Source organism: Osmerus eperlanus, unplaced genomic scaffold (assembly GCF_963692335.1).
Source record: "Osmerus eperlanus unplaced genomic scaffold, fOsmEpe2.1 SCAFFOLD_364, whole genome shotgun sequence".
Taxonomy (NCBI): domain Eukaryota; kingdom Metazoa; phylum Chordata; class Actinopteri; order Osmeriformes; family Osmeridae; genus Osmerus; species Osmerus eperlanus.
In genome coordinates, this window is record NW_026911122.1 from 8,273 (window position 1) to 28,303 (window position 20,031).

Genomic DNA, 20,031 nt, shown 5'->3' on the forward strand with positions numbered 1-20,031 from the left:
AAGGCTGGCTAGGCTGGGCGTGTGTGTAATTGATTCTAATGTTGAGATCTTAAAAGCCTTTTATCTCAAACCAGGAGAAAAAAAATGGAGATAATGCGGTAAAAAGCCTGAGTTGCTGCCCACGTCTTGTTCTCCCAGGCATGCAGTGGATGTTCTCTCAGAAAGCAAGCTCACATGTCACCCAGAAGGTGTTAGAAATCATTCTTTAAAAGTCCACATGGAAAAGTCTCACAGGAAAAGGCATTACAAGCACAAACCAAACCTCCACTTAAAACCAACCGTAACATATAGACCATGAACACAACTGCGACTCGAGTGGATTATTTTTCTCTCATTTTTAAGGGGGGTGGGGGGGGGGCGGCAAAACAAAACGATTTCCAACCATAGAGAGGACACAACGTAATAATCCAAAACAGAAACAAATACAGTGTTGACAGAAGAGGATGTGTGAATGAAGGGTTGAGAGGGATGTTTCACCGGAATGACAGAGGGTGGCACTTCAATTCACTTACATCAATAATCCAACACCCAAACCCCCCCAAAAGAATAAGGTAGAAATGAGTGCTTGAGTCATCCGTTTGCAGGGAAAGAGAGACAGGAGCCTAAGGGGGTTAACAGTGTGCGAAACATCAGTGAGGTTTTTTTCCTATAAAAAGAACAAAATGGTGCAGAAATATTCTTCTTTTTTTTTTCTCAAATCATCAAACAGGTGAAAGATAATCCTTTTTTTCCAGAATAAAATCAAGACATTTTCAGAAACAGTTTTTTTTGTATAGTTTTCTATTAATTTAAAAACGTCTCTATCCCAGTCTCGTCAAGAAGTCTCTGTTCTCTCATTTCAAATGTCCGTGTGAAAATATAGAAAAGAACAGCCTTCTTTTCATGAACGTCCACTCTTTCGCAATAAACAAATACCGTTTCGATTCGAGCAAATCAGACTGGAACTCAAAGGCTGTCAGAACCTCTGCGTATAAGTGGTGTGTGAGTGTGTGTGTATCCATGTGTGTATGAGTCGCCATATTCCATAATAGTGTGTGTGTGTGTGTGTCCGTATAAATGCACGTGTTCACACTTCAGTCTGGAAGTCTCCTTCAGAGTTGTCAGGTGTGTTAGCGGACGAGGAGTCCCAGGTCTTGTTGTGTAGCTCCAGTCTGTCCTTCTGTTCCCCGGGGACGATGGTCAGCTCGGGGGTCATGGTCTTGAAGCTGTCCCAGGAGTGTTGGTCGTCCGGGCTTGACTTGTCCTGCAGGGGGGGGGGGGGGAGACGACAAGAGCCACGACAAAACATGAGAGACGAGGCACTAGGCTGGGTCCTAAGGTGTGCCTGTCTGTAGGGCTTGTGTGTCGCTCGCTGTTAAGCTTAACCCTCGTGCTGCCTTCGGGTCACATGACCCAAAGGTTCATAACGAACCATCGTTGTGTTTACCCAATTTTACCCAATACAAAAACAAATAAAAATAATTTTCTTTTAACCTTCGCAATGTGGGGGGTCTGAGACAGCCCAACGGTTAAAAGAAAATGCTTCACTTTGTTTTTGTATGCGGTAAAGTTGTCGCAATACGACGGTGGGTCACACGGCTGATGGGTCAGAACGACCCGAAGATAACACAAGGGTTAATCAAGGTGGACGGGGAGACGATTTGGTTGTTGTTTTATCAGGAGTCAAGTCGTGACACGTGTCTGTGAGTCTGCCCTAAGACACTCAAGAGTGAAGGCCGAGACTCCAGTAGCGGCTGGTTCAGGATCCTTTTTCGCAGGCTCTCCTCTCACTGTATCTGGATTCAAGCTAGGCTGCCGACATCCGTCGCTCGCCCCCTCAGCCTCACCTCCCTGTTATGTGTTCTCCTTTCAAATGATGCTCCCGCCCTCCTCGCTTTAAAGCTACAAGCTATCTCCCATACAACTCTCACCTCTCCTAATCAGTGCTCTGCAGATTGATCGTTCCAGCCTAAATGCCCTGGGCTAGGATCTGTGATCGCTGCGTAAGGTCTGCGGGCTCTTCCTACTTACGAAATACATATGTGCGTTGATTTAACTAAAGACTGGAAAGGGGTTATCATTACTGATAGATAAGGCCCATAATACTAATAAGGATCCTTATCTAGCGGAGATAACAGTTAAACAGATTCAGATGCAGCCTAGCATGAAGATGGAGGATGGTAACAGGTCTGGAAACTGAGTCGCTTCATCAAAGCAAGTCGACCCACTTATCTCACCAACTGCCATGGAATTTTGGATCACTGATCAGCTTGAGTGAAAGCCACAGGATGTAAATTGCGTTGTGGGCAGGGGCGGAGCCAGACGTCGTAAACATTGGGGGCTTAGCCCAAACCTAGGACCTAGAGTAGTCAAGGTTTTATTTGAGCTTAGAAATGTATTTATTTATCGCTTCAACCAAGATTTCCAGTATATTTCAGTCGATTTTAATGAGTTACTGCTCTTTCCAACATCCATATAATCCAAATATTTTTGGTGTCATTTTAGGAAGCAACATAGAAGGCCATTTACTTAATTTATTGTTAAATATATTTTTCTCAGATTAAAATATGATGAACTATTAAATGGATTGCACTCCATAGACAGTCATGTTTGATTTCAGATCATCCTACAGTACAATCACTTGGGAGTCATTTTCTCTGTGTTTTGAATGATCTCCGCTGGAATGTGTACACAGTACTGTCTTTCTGAGTACCTGAAGTCGTATTACTAAACCTCTACAGGGAAATAGATTCACAACCCCTGGCACAGCTCCCCAAACCCACTGGTTTGAAAATGAGATGTATGTGCGTCTGGATGGATGTCAGAATCTGTGACTATATTGCTGCCACAACCCTCTGGCTCAGTGTGTGTATGTGTGTGTGTGTGTGTGTGAGAGACAGGGCATACATGTGTGCGCTGCTACTTCTGCACCGCACGCTTCACTACTTCTGGCAACCCTCTCCCAGAATGTCTTGTTTTTCTTCTCTACTCACCTCTATATTTACACATTAATCATGTTTGTATGAGCATTTTCCTTTGTCCCCACCATCCCATACACACACACACACACACAACAACATTGTGTGTTTTTGTGTCACCTTTTATTGCCTTCCTCCCGTCTGAGATAAGACCACCAGGGGGCGTTGTCAGTCTGATTATAATTCTCAGAACGTTGCGGGCTGACAGTTGGTAAAATGAATACAAAAGCATAATCTTGGAGCCAATTTGCATGCTAAACGCCTGAGAAGGAACATTTTGTAATGCAGGAGTGTGGGTAATGCTGCAGTCAAGCCTAACTTTATCCCTGGGAGACTAGGCTAACACGATTGCACTGCTAGCGTGTGTTTCGTTCTTCCTCCTCTCCCTACAGTAGCTCCTTCCCTCTCTCCATCCATTCCTCCGTCCCTTCACCCCATCCTTCTCTTTCCGGCGGTTGGCTCCTACTTACACTCAAGGAGTTCTTTTCACCTCCGGCAGACGAAATGCTCCATCGCTTTTCCCTCTGTTGTGATAAAATGGAGGGAAAAGAGAGGAGGAAGGAGAGAGAGAGAGAGAGAGAGAGAGAGAGAGAGAGAGGGAGGGAGAGAAAGAGAGAGAGAGAGAGAGAGAGAGAGAGAGGGAGAGAGAGAAAGAGGGGATGGCGATCACTGACAGTCTGCATGGGTGAACAGTAGTGTCTGCTCTGAGCTTATACAACCTCCCCCCCCCCCCCCCCCCCCTTTTGTTTTTGCTCTCCGTGTCACAGTCCTCCTCTCCGGTTCTCTCCTGACACACACACGCACAGGAAAGCACACAACCAAGCACTCATGTACACTCGCATATACAGAGACACACACAGACGTCCATATGCAATGTACAGAAAAACACTAAGGGAAAGAAAGAGCAAGGTTAGGAAAGAATAAGGTTTCATGTAAACACATTCTGAGAGAAAACAGGAGGTGGGGATGACAGAGGAGGAAGGAGGGCGCGCAGGCAGAACAGAGCCTTGTCTGGTAACTCATGTGTCTCCAGTTAGGAAAGATCTGATCCTGATGGTACCATTTTGGCCACTTCTAAACCAAGCCAGTGCATTCCCACCTTCTGCCCCAAACCTGGCAACCCTATTGCGTACCCGAAACCACAACCTGGCAACCAACCGAAAAGCTGAGTACTGCTTGTTGTGTGCAGTAGCCTGGGGTTTACTCTCTCTCTCTCTCTCTCTCTCTCTCTCTCTCTCTCTCTCTCTCTCTCTCTCTCTCTGTCTCTCTCTCTCTCTGTCTCTCTCTCACACACCTGTCCAGTCACCTCAAATATTATTCTCTCTCTCTCTGCCTCTCTGCCTCTCTCTCTCTCTCTCTCTCACACACACACACGCGCGCGCGCGCACACACACACACACACACACACACACACACACGCACACACACGTGTCCAGTCACCTCAAATATTCTTTTCTCTCTTTCTTTTTCTCTCTCTCTCAGCCAACCCCACTTTCTTGCTTCATCATTCCATTCGATATATCTTTTCTTTGCTCCACTACTGATGTTTTCTGTCTCTGTTTCTTTATGACTCTCTCACTCATCTATTGTCTGATTGGCCTCCTCACCTTTTCCTATTTTCTATTACCCTTTTATGCTGTTCTTCAGGGTCTCAAATTCAACTGTATCTCCTGTCCCCTCCATCTCTCCACAACATTCCTCCAATGCTGCCTCTTAGGAATTCTTTTTTTTTTTACATTTTTTTTTTAACAATCTATCTTTTTATCCATGCCATACCGTCCATCATATATCACCTTCTACCTTCACTTACTCACAGCAACAGTCACCAAGAAGTGATGTCACAGGCCAAAGTTCACATGCACAGGAAGAGACACAGCTAAAGTAGATCAGGCTAGAGAGACTGCCCTACCAGAATAACAGGGATACATGTTGCCATGGGGATTTGGAGCACTAGCCTAAAAAATATGTAGAATCTTTTGCAGTCTGATCTAAAGACATGTTAGAGATGTAGAACATGACCAGGACCTGCAGAGAAAACCCAAGCAGAGGTAGTGGGGAGGGGGGGGGGGGGGAGGTTGGGGAGGGGTTGAGCGGAGAGTTAGAGAAGAGAGTGGAGGGTACTACTATGGTTACTCCTATAGGTTCATTTTACCTTTCTGGTGTTTGCTGCCCCTGGTTCTGCTGACTGTCTGGCTACAGTCAAACTAAGACCCATGCAAATATTGAGCCCAACCAGCCAACAAGGGAAACAAAAGAAACAGGATAGAAAGAAGCAAAACATGTAAAAACCTGACGCAGAGCACAGACAACATTCAGTTAACATTTCACACGAATGGCAAAACTCAAATGACAGAAATCGACATGAAGATGAACCGATTAAAAGTAATGTTGGACACAAAGGCGAGATTGAACTGTAAGACTAGGCCAGAGATGAGTGGATATCAGAAAACAACTGTTGATTTATGACTTGTCAGTGGGCTTTTGAGCCAATCGGAATACATGATCCAAGTAACCCTGTGTGCTAATCCCTTCCAAGTCTATGGCTGTGTATCAATTCGAAGAACGCTAAGAACGTACTTGCGTACTTGAGAAGAATGTTCTTGCCAAGCGTCTTGCGAGAACGGTCTTGCAAGACCGCGAGGACGGGGAACGATTTGAGATGCGTGTGTTCTTGCAATGACTTCTGGGAAATCAGATGCGTTCTCGCTGGCCAAGTCACCAACCAATGCAACCTCGATGAAAGGGGAGGATCAAGAACACTTCCGAGTATTTTGGGCGTTGTTGGTGACTTGTGTTCTTTGGATTGGAACCGTACTTGGGCAATGAAAGATGACGTCAAACGAGTTCGCAACAAGACAAGAACGGAGAGAAACGTGGATTGAAACGGCCTGTATCTTTCTTCTACCAGGCAGGAAATAATAAAGTTCTTCTTTCTTCTGCATAATAATCTGTCTATTAAAGCACAGCCACTAGGGAAAGTTGTTTTTATTCCCACTTATATTTTGCAAAGAAAGATTAAGATTAGTGTGGCACTCTGGTAATAAGGGCCTTCAAAGGGACATTTCCCAGAAACGTTGAGCTAAATAAATTCCATTAGCGCTACACGTAGCTAACAAATGAGCATAACAGTAAGTCACTCAGACTGGGAGCTGAAGGCCAGCCCTTTGCAGCCCCATCCTGGGCCATGCTCTGGTCCACAAATAGTTCCGGCGAGCAACTTGGCCCTTTTCACCTCCCTCTAATTGGTCCAAGGACAGTAAATGAGCTAAATTATCATTGTGACTCCCAGTGCGCGAAGCTAGCGTTAGCTTCGTTCCGCCTGAGCTAACCGTCTCCTCATTAGGGGCCACTGATAGAGCCAGGGAGAGCTAGCGCGCTAATGCTAGGCTGCGCCAGCCCTTGGTTTTTATTGGCAATTTGTGTGGAAGGGAGACAACAGATGATGAGTTTATACTCGGCACGGAAAAAGGGGGCAAGGGAATAATTAAAAACAAGCTAATGAGAGGAATTAATTATTCAATTAATGCCTCGATTGCGCCAGTGAGGGCTTATTCTAGTGAAAGAAACAAGGAATCGAGGGGAAGCGAGAAAAAAATGGTAGACGACGAGGATGAATAGAGGTGTGAGATAAAAAATAAAAAAAGAGGGAAATGAACATGTCTTGGTATGGAAATTGGAACCCCTTAGCCTAATGCTAACAAATTGGCTCATGGACCTAAGGGTTCGGGAGAGCAGTTAAATTGCTCTTCCTAAATCAATACGTTTTTTGAATTTTTTTATTTATATTTGTATTACATTGGGCAACCTTTACGCATTCTTCTTAAGATGCATTATAAATGCAGCTTACCTTTACTGCCTCCTTCACGTTGATGATTCAACATACAACAGCCAGCTCTAAATTCCTTAAAATGAATGCACGGCACGCGTGTTCTCTAGAATTTAGGCTAATTGATTTTGGAAATGGAGACGCAGTAAACATTGCACTTTCCACTTTACTTCCTTGGTTGCAAGTTAAAAAATAAATGTCGATCATCTTCAAATAGCCTAACCTTCCCCATGTCTAGCTACTGTAAGTCACATATCCTATTATCATACAGCCATATGCCATTCCGATCTTCTTCATCTCACTGATGTCTACATAACTCTGCTATCTACAGAGGGAACCCAAACACGCCTCATTTCATCCGCAACATGTAAAACGATGAGTTGGAAACACGCTCATTGCGAGTGCGACTCCTGAAATATGCTTGAGCCCGACTTTTGTTCAGCTCAAACACACAAGTGCATAGACACACAGCCCTACGCCATTTAGAGCTGTATCACCGAGTCATTGGGCACTGTGCGGAAATTCAGTGTTCACCTCTTGAACTGTGTGTAGAGAAGACAGAGAGACAGAAAGAGGGAGAGAGAGAGTGAGATAGAGAATGGGAAGAAGAGTGAATGGCCCGGCTCCATATGTAATGTGATGGAGACAGAGAAGCCATTCTGAATCCAAACATTAGCGCAGGCGCTGCGGCTAATACATATTTCAGCAGTCAGTCAGCCTCCCTACTCGGCTATCCGCCCAAGCCACAGGCCACTGACGCAATTCATTTGTAGTGTCTCTATTACCAGCGATAGATGGAACACAGGCTCCATCTATTTGGGACCATATGGGCACTGCCGCGCCGAGCGCCATTCAGCTAGCGTCTCCGTCATCACTTAGAGGTTAACTGCCTCTCTGTCGTCCTGCGCAGCACCACTGCTACGCCAATAGCATGGCGCGCTAGCACCCTATAAGTAACACCACGCGGGGAAAGAAGAGAGAGGGCATTATATAGCAGAGGCCGTAAAATAAAAGGTTGCGGAGGATAAAGGAAACTCGCGAGGGAACAGCGACCGTTCGATTGATTGCACCTGAGTTCGAACGTGCCTGGTAATGCCGAAGAGCGCTCTAAGCCCACTGCAGTCATCAAAAGAACGTGTATGAGCGCGAGAGGAAAGCACAAAATAAGCTTTAAGAGTGTGAATGGGGATGATGATAGTCTGATAATATCCACTCATCGGCTTCTACCTTTGGGGTAGAGTGTTACAGGATAAATTCTCGCCTGACCCCTGTACTGTTTCTTTTTCTCTCTTTATAAAAGAAACTCTCTTAGCATTAACCAATGGTTGACTGCACAGATACACACTGAACACATTGTGTTGGGTCCGTTTTAGTGCCTGGGTTTAAAAGCTGTTTTATGGGCGGTGGATCATAGTTTATGAGATGATTATAAACCTGTTTGATTGTTTCACTGGCTTGTTCTTATGGATGGCTTTATATTGCGACTTTTATGCTGTTTAGGTCACATTAACGCGAGGCACTGAAATGGACAAAACACCTGTATGACTTATCACACATGAAGCTGTTGTCGAAATGAGCACAACGTCAAATACATTACCTACCCCCGTCCCCCCCGCCCAGGCTTCACATGGTAGACATGTGTCCAGTCCAATATCAACCCCCTGTCTGTAATCAGGCACGACCCATTTAACAAAGAGGTTTGGATGGGTCTAACTTTACCCATCCATCCATTTGGCTACTTGATATCTAGCGACATTATTGCTTAAATCCATCCCATCCTTTGTAAACCTCTAAGAAGGAGACAAGTTGATTTTAGACTGGGCAGCTGCTTTCCAAGTATTGTATAACACACAGGGAACAAGGTGCTAAGCACTTTGTGTATCAATTACACCATCACACCACCAGGGGGACAATCTACTTTCCGGGACACACGTTCACTTCACTGTAGGGAGGGATAAATCTAATCTGGTGCTACCAATGAAGTATGTCTGACTAGATGAGTTGGTTTTAGTCCATGGTCACATTTTAATGTTATTATTAATATTTTCATCTCCGTGCTGCTTTAATCTGACTTGCGGACAGAACCGCTAAATGCTACAAAGCATAGTGTCACCATGCATCAAAGCCAACCCAGACGGCACGGTTAGGTTTGGGGTTATTCGTGTTTATGTCTTGTTTATGCTTACGTTGACTCTCTTTGTAAACCAACGACATGCTGCGACCAAGCAGTGGCTCGGTTTGTCTGGGAGGAGGGGGAGGGGGTACCTGTGGGGGGACGAACACCGAGCTTGGTGGTTAGAGGGGTTTGGTTAGGGTCAAAGGTCAATGATCAGGGGTTATAGTTTGGAAGTTGTTTGGCACTCACTGAACCACGTTATGGCTGCTCACAAGAAGCTCAAGTTGTCTAAGTTCTTTTTTTGAGGTAGTTGTGTTTTTGTTGTGAGGTAGTTAGGAGTTTAAGGACAGTTAGAAATCCATGTAACACTAGTATAATATGTTTAAGTGGGTAATATTGTGACTATGTAGTTGACATTTATGGTAACCTGGTTCCATCTCAGTGTTTGTGACTATGGAAACTTGGCATCAAGACCATTAATTAGACATCTTGGAATCTGTGGGGGATAAGATCACCGACTTTAATTATGAGTTTCACTTCAAATCATAGTATTACATTTTAGGTTAGGGAGAGGCTAAAAGTGTACTCACTATCTGAAGGAAAGGGGTTATTATAGCTGTTATGAGACATCAGTCATTATCATGCAATTATTGAGTCATCAATTATGAATTCCAAACTCACATACTGATACTGGGAAACAAGCTGATATCTGATTCAGAAACACGCACACGCACACACACACACAAACACACATCTGCATAATTGCTGTACAGTCAGCATCTGGCTGTCAGAGTGAGTCCTGTTGACAGTCCCAGAGCTGAACTCAAGCTGGGGTCTGTCGAAGGCCAGACACTAATAGCATTATCAGTGTAATTATTCTCTTTTAAGTGCAGTGTCTACTTCCACGATAATAATGGAGGCCGTACAATCACCCACATCCACCCCTACCCTCTCCATCTATCACTTTTTGTTTAAATAAATACGTGCTTCCGGGTACCAAAAACCTGCATGGGCATGTGCTTTTGTCTTGTGTGTGTGCTTGCACTTGCTTTTGTGTGTGTACGGCCTCAAATTGGATCATGTGTTTGTCTTTGAACGCGGCTAGCAGCTTCCCTGTAGCCTGGTTTCTCAAACATATATTTGCTGGCCAGTATTACATTTAGTCTTTTTTTTTGTGGTCATTTTAGCAGACGCTCTTATCCAGAGCGACTTACAGTAAGTACAGGGACATTCCCCCCGAAGCAAGTAGGGTGAAGTGCCTTGCCCAAGGACACAACGTCATTTTGAACGGCTGGGAATCGAACTGGCAACCTTCAGATTACTAGCCCGACTCCCTCACCGCTCAGCCACCTGACTCCCAGTAACAATAAGAGAGTGTCTGTGAGTTTCTCAGTGTCTTGATGAAGACATTGAGCAAATGAGGAATGAAGGGCGAAGCTGCAGGTCTGGTGTGTGTGCGTGTGCGTGTGTGTGGAGGGGAGTTGTATGAGACGTGTCAGAATAGCCTCTGCTCTCAGCCCTGCAGCTTAAATGAGATGTGAAGCTGGCTAAGAGAGAGAGAGCACACCGATCAAGGCTGAATAACACATCATAGCTCCATGCGCCTCAGTTCCACACACAAGGTGTGTGTGTGTGTGTGTTTAAATCTTAATGAAATAGGCCCTCTGAAGGTCAGGAGACAGCAAGCAGGGACTCTTTAGTCTGGTGCTAATGGTGCATTAAAGATTCACACACGCCTCTGTCACACAAAGGGATAGACATTCATGCCCGTGCACGCACGCACGCACACACACAAACAAACAAATGTCATCTATCCATCAAGGGGAATAAATATGGCTAAGGGGCGGGCTTTACATTATATGTGATCATTGATTGGTCATGATGGAGTGAAAAATCAGAAGACAGCTCTTGAAACCAATAGTTACAAGTGACAGTTATTAAGGCACCAGTAAGTTAGCGGGCTGAATTTTCAGCCTGGCCAATTAGGAAGCAGGTTTTTATATACTCCTTCAAGAAATTCAATACCTCAGTAAGACAATTCTGCTATGTTTATGAGGTACTTCTGTTTCTGCTTAACAACACAATAGAACAATGAATTGATTAAGGCACTTTTTGGGACCACACACACAAATAATCATAAAAACATGATTTAACATTGGTTAGTTTTCGAAACTTTGTGTTCACGCATTTCTATTATTATAACGGCATTCTTATTATGAGGTAGATCCACAGGTCTTTACAGTTATTGGAACATGCACACAGGTAGGTAAACCACAAACATACTTTATACACAGATTTATAAGACCATTATCTGACATTATAAAAGTGTTACTGCAAGCAAAGTGTGACGACTTTTAGTGGACATATAAATCAGGCACATTACGTTTGCATCCTGTGGACAATTAAGAGTTGTTCAGTATCAGATTGTTTGGCAGTGTTTTCCACGTGACGTCATTCAGGACAGACAAAGCAACATCTAAGGTTTTGTGTTTGGGGATAATGTGTTGGGTGAGGGTGTGTTCCCATTTGCCCAATGAATGTTCTTCCCAGGACACGGGAGAGCTCAGTTCAGCCTTGAGCTCTCTCCCTGCGGTGACACACTCAAACCTAGGTTGGACCATCATCCAATCAAACGTGTATGAGCAGGGTCAGAACCAAAACATGCACTAACTCGGGTGACAGTTTCGCCATCGGCTCACGACCCACAAACAGACAGACGCCGTTGGTCTTGGGTTGTGTGTTAAGGTGCACTGGCTGTGGTTCTCTACTGAACTCAGGAGTGTAGGGGGTGGGGGGTGGAGGGTCTAGTCAGGACACTAATTCCCTCTATGCTTGGTGGTCTTACCTTGAAAGAGGACATGGCAGGGTCTCTGCTATACCTGTCTATGGTGTGGAACTTGGAGGAGTGGTTGAGTTCATGGTACAGTTCAGAGTGTCTTTTGCGAGTGTGCATCACTTTCTGGAAGGGAAAGAGGAAGGGACAGCAAAAAATGAACTGAAACGAAAAAAGAAAAGCCAAAGGCGGAGGCAGGGGGAAACAGGGGATGGAGAGAGTGGGGCCGCCTAATTGGCTGAGGGGGACTGAGCGAGGTCAGCTGAGAAAGAAAGGCTCAACAGTAACTCCTTGGGTCCAATATGAAAGTACCTCTGGCTAGGGTTTGACAGCTGCTTGCGGTTTGATAAAGCACTTTACTTGGAATGAGTGACAACCAAAAGGGATTAACATGCTAGCCGGTTAGTCGGTTAGCCAGGCAGGTTGTTGACATTCAGCTGACAGCTATTGTCTGAAGGCGGAGTACTAACTGCAAACAGGACTCTCAGGGCTACTTCTCTGGGTGAAGTGTGAGTTCTTGAAAGGAGAATCAGTGTGACACTGTCCTTTCCCGAAGCTAATGGCCAGTGCTTTGGCCGCCTCGCTAGCTAATCGACACGAGCACTCCCAAGGTCGCAAAGGCCATCCACCAACACTTGCGCTAGCTGTCCGAGGGGGGTGAGTTAAGCACCTCCATCAATTACTACAAAGTGCACTTTATTCCCTCTCTGTTTGTCTGTCACCCTGTCACTCTGGCCAACCTTGTTAGCCACTCTGCTCTAAGCCTTACAAAGGAGATCCAGAGTCGCTGTCGCTGAGTGAAAAAAGTCTTTTTTTGGGGAGCTTTCTTTCCCAAATGCTTAGGTGTTCTTAAAAGTTTCCGACTTAGACGGCATAATTATTTATCGTGAAGGGGCTCTACCCTACACAGCGACATACCGCATGCTGTTTAGAGAGGCCAGGCGCAAGTGGTACGTGATGTATGCTGTACGTTTTCATGCAGTGGCACATACACCGCCAGACACGGTGTATGTGAAGAGTATTAGTTCGTTAGGATGAGAGGTTGCCCGTAGTGAGAGACCCAGGACCAGCTTAGCCTCCCCCTGATTCAGAGTACAGTTAAGGTGCAGAAACAGGAAACTGTTCTCAGACCAGAGTCTAAGGGCAACCAAGGGGGTTAGGCGCGCTAGTGCTAGTTAGCAAGTTAGTTTCTCTCTACCACACACTTTCCACTACCGACGATGACAACCACCCACCCGACACATTCACAGGTGGAAAGTGAATCTCCAGCCTTTACAAGGGAAGCCGTTAGCGACTCACTGATTGATGTCGTGTCAGTGTTTAGTTTGACTGGGGGGGATTTCAAAGAGGGGCTGCTTGAGACTGGAGGTTCCCAGGATTCCCAGGTCTCGATCATTCCATGGTTACAGATTATTTCACACAAACAAATGCACCACCGCCCCACACACACACACTGCTAAAAACAACCAAACCCATTGTACGAAAACACCAACAAATTGTCAGTTGAAGTCTCCGCTACTCATTCACTCAAATAGAACAGTCCCTGCTGTTTCTTCAACCAAGAGCTCGGGGATTTACAGCTGGGTAGAGCAGTGTTTTTAAAACACACAGCTTGTGGGTCAAGGAAATCGACCAAATGTTGACGCTGACAAGAATTCTTGATTGCACTGTCAGCCAGTAACATAATTAACTGACCACAATAAAGCATGCTATAATATTTGTATTCATTAAATAATAGTGAAGCCAATTAATCCAAATTCCATCAGATCAAATATGATTAAGTTCAGAGGGCTTGAGATCTTTGTTGAAGAGAAACAGCAACGATTGAACTGTACTAACTGAAGGCGTCAAATGCACAAGAGATACAGGCGCATAAGAAGGGGATTAGCAGTGCCATTGGCTCTTCTATGTGCCACTCAAACCTGGCTGAAGCAGACAGAAGCAGAGACAGGCTGAGGATGGGTTGGGGGCGGGATCTTACCTCAAAGTCCAGTTCAGAGTACCGTACTCTTTTCCTCTGGGGGAGGAGGGGGCAGGGGGAGAGAAGATATCATCAATCATGGTCCATCACACACACGCACACACAGACACACACACACACACACACACACGCACTTCCCCTACTGCTCAAAAATCCAGACGTTATCTATGCTTTTTTACAATTATTTTTTTGTTACCGACATTGTGTCTTTAAAGGTTTATTGAGATTACCACTGAAATGGTGGATGACTGCATAGAATTGGCCGTGATTACTTCCTGCTTCTGCTAAATGTCAGCCATTGACATTACAACTTCATCAAACATCAATTAGATTTCACACTAAACCAGTGGAGCTATCTGTAGATGTGATCTTGATTCAGACCGTGACTCAAATCCTGCAGAACTTCCATTTAAAGACCTTGTTTCAGCTAACATTGCGTTCGCTCCATCTACTGACGGTGGTCCGTTTCATTTCAAAGCAGCCACAAAAAAAGGTTATTGCCTAACCTTAACATGCCATCTCTCTCAAATGTGCACTTTCTCTCTCTTTCTCACTCCTGCCTCCTCCTCCTTGTCTCTCTCTCTTTCAGAATACACAGATTGGAGAGCTGTGCTCCCAGATACCTTAAAGCTACATTTTCTTTGTGTAAAAAAATAAAAAAAGACAAAATTCTCTGAAAGCTGTTGATTTAACACACACAGACAGTTCTGGGAGCCCTGCAGACGTGGGGCTGATAAAGAGATGAAATACCACCCCCGTCGCCAGAGTGTGTTCCTGTGGACGTCTCTCATTCACGCAGGTCAACCAGACGGCCTCTCACCTTTCAAAGTGCTTCTTGTATCTCTGGAGGGAGGGAGAGTGGCTCCTTACCTGAGACAGGATGTCTCCCCGTGACATTTTGTGTTTCCGAGTTGAGCATCAAACTCTCATGCACATGTATATCAATGTTCGTGAGCAGAGCTACTGTACACACTTGCAAGCACGCGCACACACACACAGACAGACACACACACACACACACACAGACACACACACACAGCCACACACCGGCACGTGTGTCTCTGTAGGGTAAATCGTTGGGCTGGGAACACTCGATGTGCTGTGTACAAATTGAAGTCCTGGCAGCGTCAAAAACAGGAACATTAAAGAGAGCTGTGCTCAGTGAGTCAGGTGGCTGAGCGGTTAGGGAATCGGGCTAGTAATCTGAAGGATGCCAGTTCGATTCCCCGCCGTGCCAATTGACGTTGTGTCCTTGGGCAAGGCACTTCACCCTACTTGCCTCGGGGGGAATGTCCCTGTACTTACTGTAAGTCGCTCTGGATAAGAGCGTCTGCTAAATGACTAAATGTAAATGTAATGTAAATGTTTACCCTGAACTTTTACTTTTGAATCAGTCCTTTCCTCTCTTCCTCCCTCCATCACTTATAGCTTTTCTTTCTTTCACAAGTGGAAAAATATCTTCAATGAACTTTCTCACCCTCATTTTACAAACAGCATTAAAATCAACAACATCAAAACCCTTTTCAGGTCCGTTTCTGCAATCATCCCATAACGCATAGTCAAGTTTCAGTCGGAGGCTGAATTACTGAATGGAGGTACTGCTTCATCTTGAAGGACTGATATCCATCTCCAAATCAAGTATTATTCAAAAGAAGATGAAATTATAGCAGAGGCAGATACATTATTGATCGTGCCAGGCGTCGAGACCTTTCGGCCTCTCTGAGGAGATAACTTTAAAGATATTCATGAGTACACTCATATATCTTAGGAGTGAGCCGGTTTAATGGTGCGTCCTTAATGTCCTCGTTCCTGAATGAAGCATCTGCACTTTTCTTTCTGGAAGTGTCTCCATTTTCTTAATCAACCTTGTGAGTCAGCATGCTTGGGTGAGGGCTCCGTATCTCCTCAGTGTGTGTGCGTGTGTGTATGTCTTCAGGTGGTTGAATACAGACAGATCTCCAACGTTATTCACCCAGATTGAGGCCACATACATACTCACACACCGCTGTGAGGATAACCACAACCATTGTCCCAGTGAGCAGTAAGTACCATCATTTGACTGGAAGTACCCATAATGCAGTGTGCCTTCCCCTCGCCTCTCCGTCCTAACTGGTTATATGGAAATCCCTCTGTGCTAGCTGGAGGGTGTTGACGCCATCAATTACACACAGCGTGTTTCCGTACCTCTAAGCCCACGTGTGTGTGTGTGTTTGCCAAGCCCCCCCCCCCCCCCCCCCCGGTCTCCCTACCCACCTCCAGGGACCCAGCAGAGAGGCTGGCGTTGGTGTTGCTGCTCCCCAGGTTGCGTGGCAGGGTCCTGGTCCGCTCCGCCGTGCTGCCCCCCGTCAGGATCTGCCGCACCGACGGCCTCTGGCCCGGCTTCAGCTGCAGCGAGTGCCCGTGGGCGTGCACGTGGCCGGCGTGGGCGTGCACGAGGCCGGCGGGCGCCAGCAGGTGTCCGTGCCCGTGAGGGAGCTGCTTGAGGGTGCCGTAGGAGCGGTTGAGGTTCATGGCGATGTTCATGTTGTGGTCGCCGGGGGAGATGAAGTCGGCCGGGTAGGCCTCGCTCTCGGCCGGGTGGAGGGTCATGGGCGACGGGGGCGGGGGGAAGGGGGGTCCTCCACGGCTATGTTGAGGGGCTTGTCCTCGCCCCCCAGGCCCAGGCTGAGGCCCCCTGGGAGGAGGGAGGCAGAGGGGGCTTGAGGTTGATTGTCCTCCTGGGTAAGACCATGTAGTCCCCCTCTCCACCTCCTCCGTTGCCCTCCTGGGGGTTGGAGGGCTGGCGGGCCCAACCCAGGCTGCTCTCGGTGCACAGGTAGACGGGCGCGCCGCTACGCTGGCCACCTTGCTGTCTCTGCTGCTCCACGTTCATCTCTTTCTTCAGGGGGGTGTCGCTCAGCTCGTTCAGGCCCCCCAGTGGTGGCACCTACAGGAAGGGAGGAGGAACTGCAGGATGAGCCTAGCTGGATCTGTACATTCTCTCACATTACGTAACCTGACTGGGAAACAATTACAGTTGGAATGCAATTTTCCGTTTTTCTTTTGTAAAATGCTTATTTGGGGTGTAAATGGGATAAATGAGTGAAAGTTAAAAGCTACACAATAAAAACGTATCCTAGCAATCCATCAAGCAAACACCTGGACGATGAGGTTGGGAGGGGGGATGTTTCCGGGCAGGGAGCTGAAGTTGACCCCAACCCCCCCCTCTTGGTGGGCTGCCAGCTTGGGGTCGTCCTCGTCGTCGAGGGAGATGCGGGAGAGGGTACCAGTGATGGTTGCCGGGTTACAGGTGTTCACCTCTTTGAAGATGACTAGGGGAGAGGAGAGGGAGAGAGAGAGAGAGAGAGAGAGAGAGAGAGAGAGAGAGAGAGAGAGAGAGAGAGAGAGAGAGAGAGAGAGAGAGAGAGAGAGAGAGAGAGAGAGAGAGAGAGAGAGAGAGAGAAGGGAAAGAGAAGGGACAGGTGGAAGGGGGGAGGCAGAAGAGGGGAGGGAGCGATCAAAAGAGACACGAGAGAGATAGAGAAATAGAGAGAGAGACATACCAAAGTAAAGGGATACAAACAGGTTGATGACAGATGTGGGGGAAGAAAAGAAGAGAGGCAAAAAACAGAAGAGGGAGGGAGAGGAGGAACAGATGAAGGTGAAGATATGAAAGATGTATGGACCGTACACAGCGCACAAAGAATATAAGTGGATAATGAATGCATGAACACGTGTGTGGAGCATTAGACAGTCACCATGCAGAACCAAAAAGCAGGCGACGGAAAGATAAAAAGGGTAAGATAGTGAGATGGGGGGGGTAGAACACAAACAGGAGAAGAGATTAAGTTAGCAACAGGAGGCAAAGCCAAATCTTCTAAACGCCTCCTGAAAAAGTATTTTATATTGAAAATACCTTTGTAATTAATTAAAACAACATCCTCCAACCAAATATGAATAAATGCAGTTTTATTGACTGAAAATGAAAAACTTAAAAATATATTATAAGAAGAAACTGCTTTGTACATGGAGTGTGAATAAACTATGATGCTTGCCCTGAGGAGAGTAGGAACCTCTCTGAAAGAAAAGTTAGGATTCCTCATTTCAGGGTCGGTAAGAGTTTTCTAAGAAATTTGTCCGAGGTGACTTTTGGCCAGGACTTTCTGGCCTGGGGCCTTTCTTGTGAGACTGGCCCCTGGAGGAGACTGGCCCCTGGAGGAGACTGGCCCCTGGAGGAGACTGGCCCCTGGAGGAGACTGGCCCCTGGAGGAGACTGGCCCCTGGAGAAAGCTGCCTTATTGACTAGTTGAAAGAACCCACAGAGCAAAAGGAGAAGGCCCTGAATTCCCTCACCGCCGAGCTCTGTAGTCCTGCACGGTTGCCATGGGAACTCATTATTCGCTACCTCAATGTGACACACAATTATTCTACACTGTGTGTGTGTGTGTGTTTGGTAGAGAGGGTGTGTGTGTGTTTGTTTGTGCCCTAAGATTACCTGACAGATGGTGTGGTTTCTTTGCAAAAACAATTTTTAAACTGAAAACAAGAGGGCATACTTTGTTTGTTTCATGCTTGGGGGGGGGTATACAAGAGGAGACTATGCTGGAACATTCTACAACAATAGGGTCATCTGATACAACAACACACATAGTTTACATGCTGACAGGAGTGAGATTCAACAGGAATTAATCTCAGAGAAAAGCCTGTAGGCTGTGCTAACAAAACACTTTCAACCATATAAAGAAATCTCGTACGATGAGGATATTGAACCAGTCCAGAAAACAAGGTTATATTGTAGTCAAGGAGATCCTGGCAAGGGCATGCAAGCTACCAATGGCTAGTCCTTAGTTGGTTGAAGTGATTATATTTCACACTATGTCCTACTGCAAAACCAACACAGTAGACTAACACTGGCATGCTTATTCTCATGCTCATAGCCCAATCAGATGTCAAGTGTTCCTCCACTCTAGGCCCAATTCCATGAGATCTAGTCCAGTAACTTACTTAAAACACTGAAGCAAAAAGCACAGCGATGCATCTCATATTAGGACTGGGCCATCGGGATCTGATGACACTTGCATGGCGGTGGCCCAGTCCCAAACAGAGCCCTGAACCATACCCATGTCTCCTACTCTGTTGGTGCGAGCAGATCTGACAGGACTAGATAGGTGTGAGCTGAGCTCTGATAGCTCCGCCTACCCAATCCCATCTGAGTGCTCTCGACTACATGGTTGGAGAGGAGGACAGGCCGCTAAGGCTGGTTTCGGACTGGGCCCAACAGTGTTTTGAGAGGGTGACAAACTTACATGGGTGTCCTCTCTCTGCGAGGGTGGAGGGAGAGAGTGACGGTGCGTTAATACATTTCTGTTCAAAGACACACACACACACAGAAACACACGCACACACACAGAAACACACACACACAGAAACACACACACACACACACAGAAACACACACACACACCAATGACAGGAACATAGTGTGATACCTCTGAACACCCTACAGGGCATCATTATCATGCACACTCGATGACAGACTTGTTCAGGTCTATCACTGAAATGCCACTGGATAGAATGGTACTGTATGAGAGGAAATGATAATCTCAAACGGGCTAGACTCAGATCCCCCATCTCTCCCAGCTCTGCGTTTACACTGGCGGGCAGGCCCAGGCACTGTAACTACCTCTGCTCACAGCCGCGCCATGAATAAACGAAGAGAGAAGGGGATGAAAGGAAGGAGACATACAGAGAGGGAGAGAGGGAGAGAGAGACAGAGAGAGAGAGAGAGAGAGAGAGAGAGAGAGAGAGAGAGAGAGAGAGAGAGAGAGAGAGAGAGAGAGAGAGAGAGAGAGAGAGAGAGAGAGAGAGAGAGGTTTCAAAAAGGAAAGGGGGCGACTTACCTGTCTGACAAGCCAAGTCCACGTCTTTTTCAAAGTCCGTCTGACAGAGTGCATGAGAAAGGAGAGCCACGTTTAGACAGGGGGTATTGTCGTCGGACAGGGAACATATTATGGGATGTGTGTCCCTGTCCAGCGCATCAATCAGTTCAATATTCAAAAGCCTTCCACGTTCACATGATGTGCAAAGGAATGAGTGCTTGCTTGGATGAAACAGAACACGGAGAAGAACTGAGAGGTTGGTTAGAAAAGATGAAATAAAGTTGTCGAACAGACATGCTAGTTGCTGTTTTGTGGGTTATTTGAGGTAAATGGCATCTAAATTAATAACTCTTTTTTTTGCTATAATTCTCCCAAAGCACCCCGTACTTCTATCCTCAGACATAAATGACTACCTTCTTTTCAAAAAGCACTTTTCTCCTTTCAAAAAGGAGAAAAAGAC

General features: G+C 46.1%; 1 protein-coding gene across 6 annotated transcripts; it reads right to left on the reverse strand.

Moving 5' to 3' along the window:
• Window positions 1-348: 348 nt before the first annotated feature.
• Window positions 349-19,733, reverse strand: LOC134015657 (adhesion G protein-coupled receptor B2-like). 6 transcript variants are annotated; one of them, XM_062455228.1, is made up of 9 exons: window positions 19,593-19,654; window positions 18,999-19,013; window positions 16,852-17,024; window positions 15,967-16,639; window positions 13,714-13,749; window positions 11,745-11,858; window positions 5,110-5,161; window positions 3,428-3,481; window positions 1,104-1,243 (listed from the first exon to the last, which is right to left on the reverse strand). In XM_062455228.1, exons 4-8 carry the CDS (start codon window positions 16,300-16,302, stop codon window positions 3,444-3,446), a joined length of 576 nt encoding a protein of 191 aa, XP_062311212.1. In that variant the 5' UTR covers window positions 16,303-16,639; window positions 16,852-17,024; window positions 18,999-19,013; window positions 19,593-19,654; the 3' UTR covers window positions 1,104-1,243; window positions 3,428-3,443. The 6 variants fall into 6 exon arrangements, with proteins under 6 accessions (XP_062311207.1, XP_062311208.1, XP_062311209.1 ...); XM_062455223.1 differs by lacking the exon at window positions 5,110-5,161 and having other exon boundaries at window positions 349-1,243; XM_062455224.1 differs by lacking the exons at window positions 5,110-5,161; window positions 18,999-19,013 and having other exon boundaries at window positions 349-1,243; window positions 19,593-19,733.
• Between the last annotated feature and the right edge of the window lie 298 nt (window positions 19,734-20,031).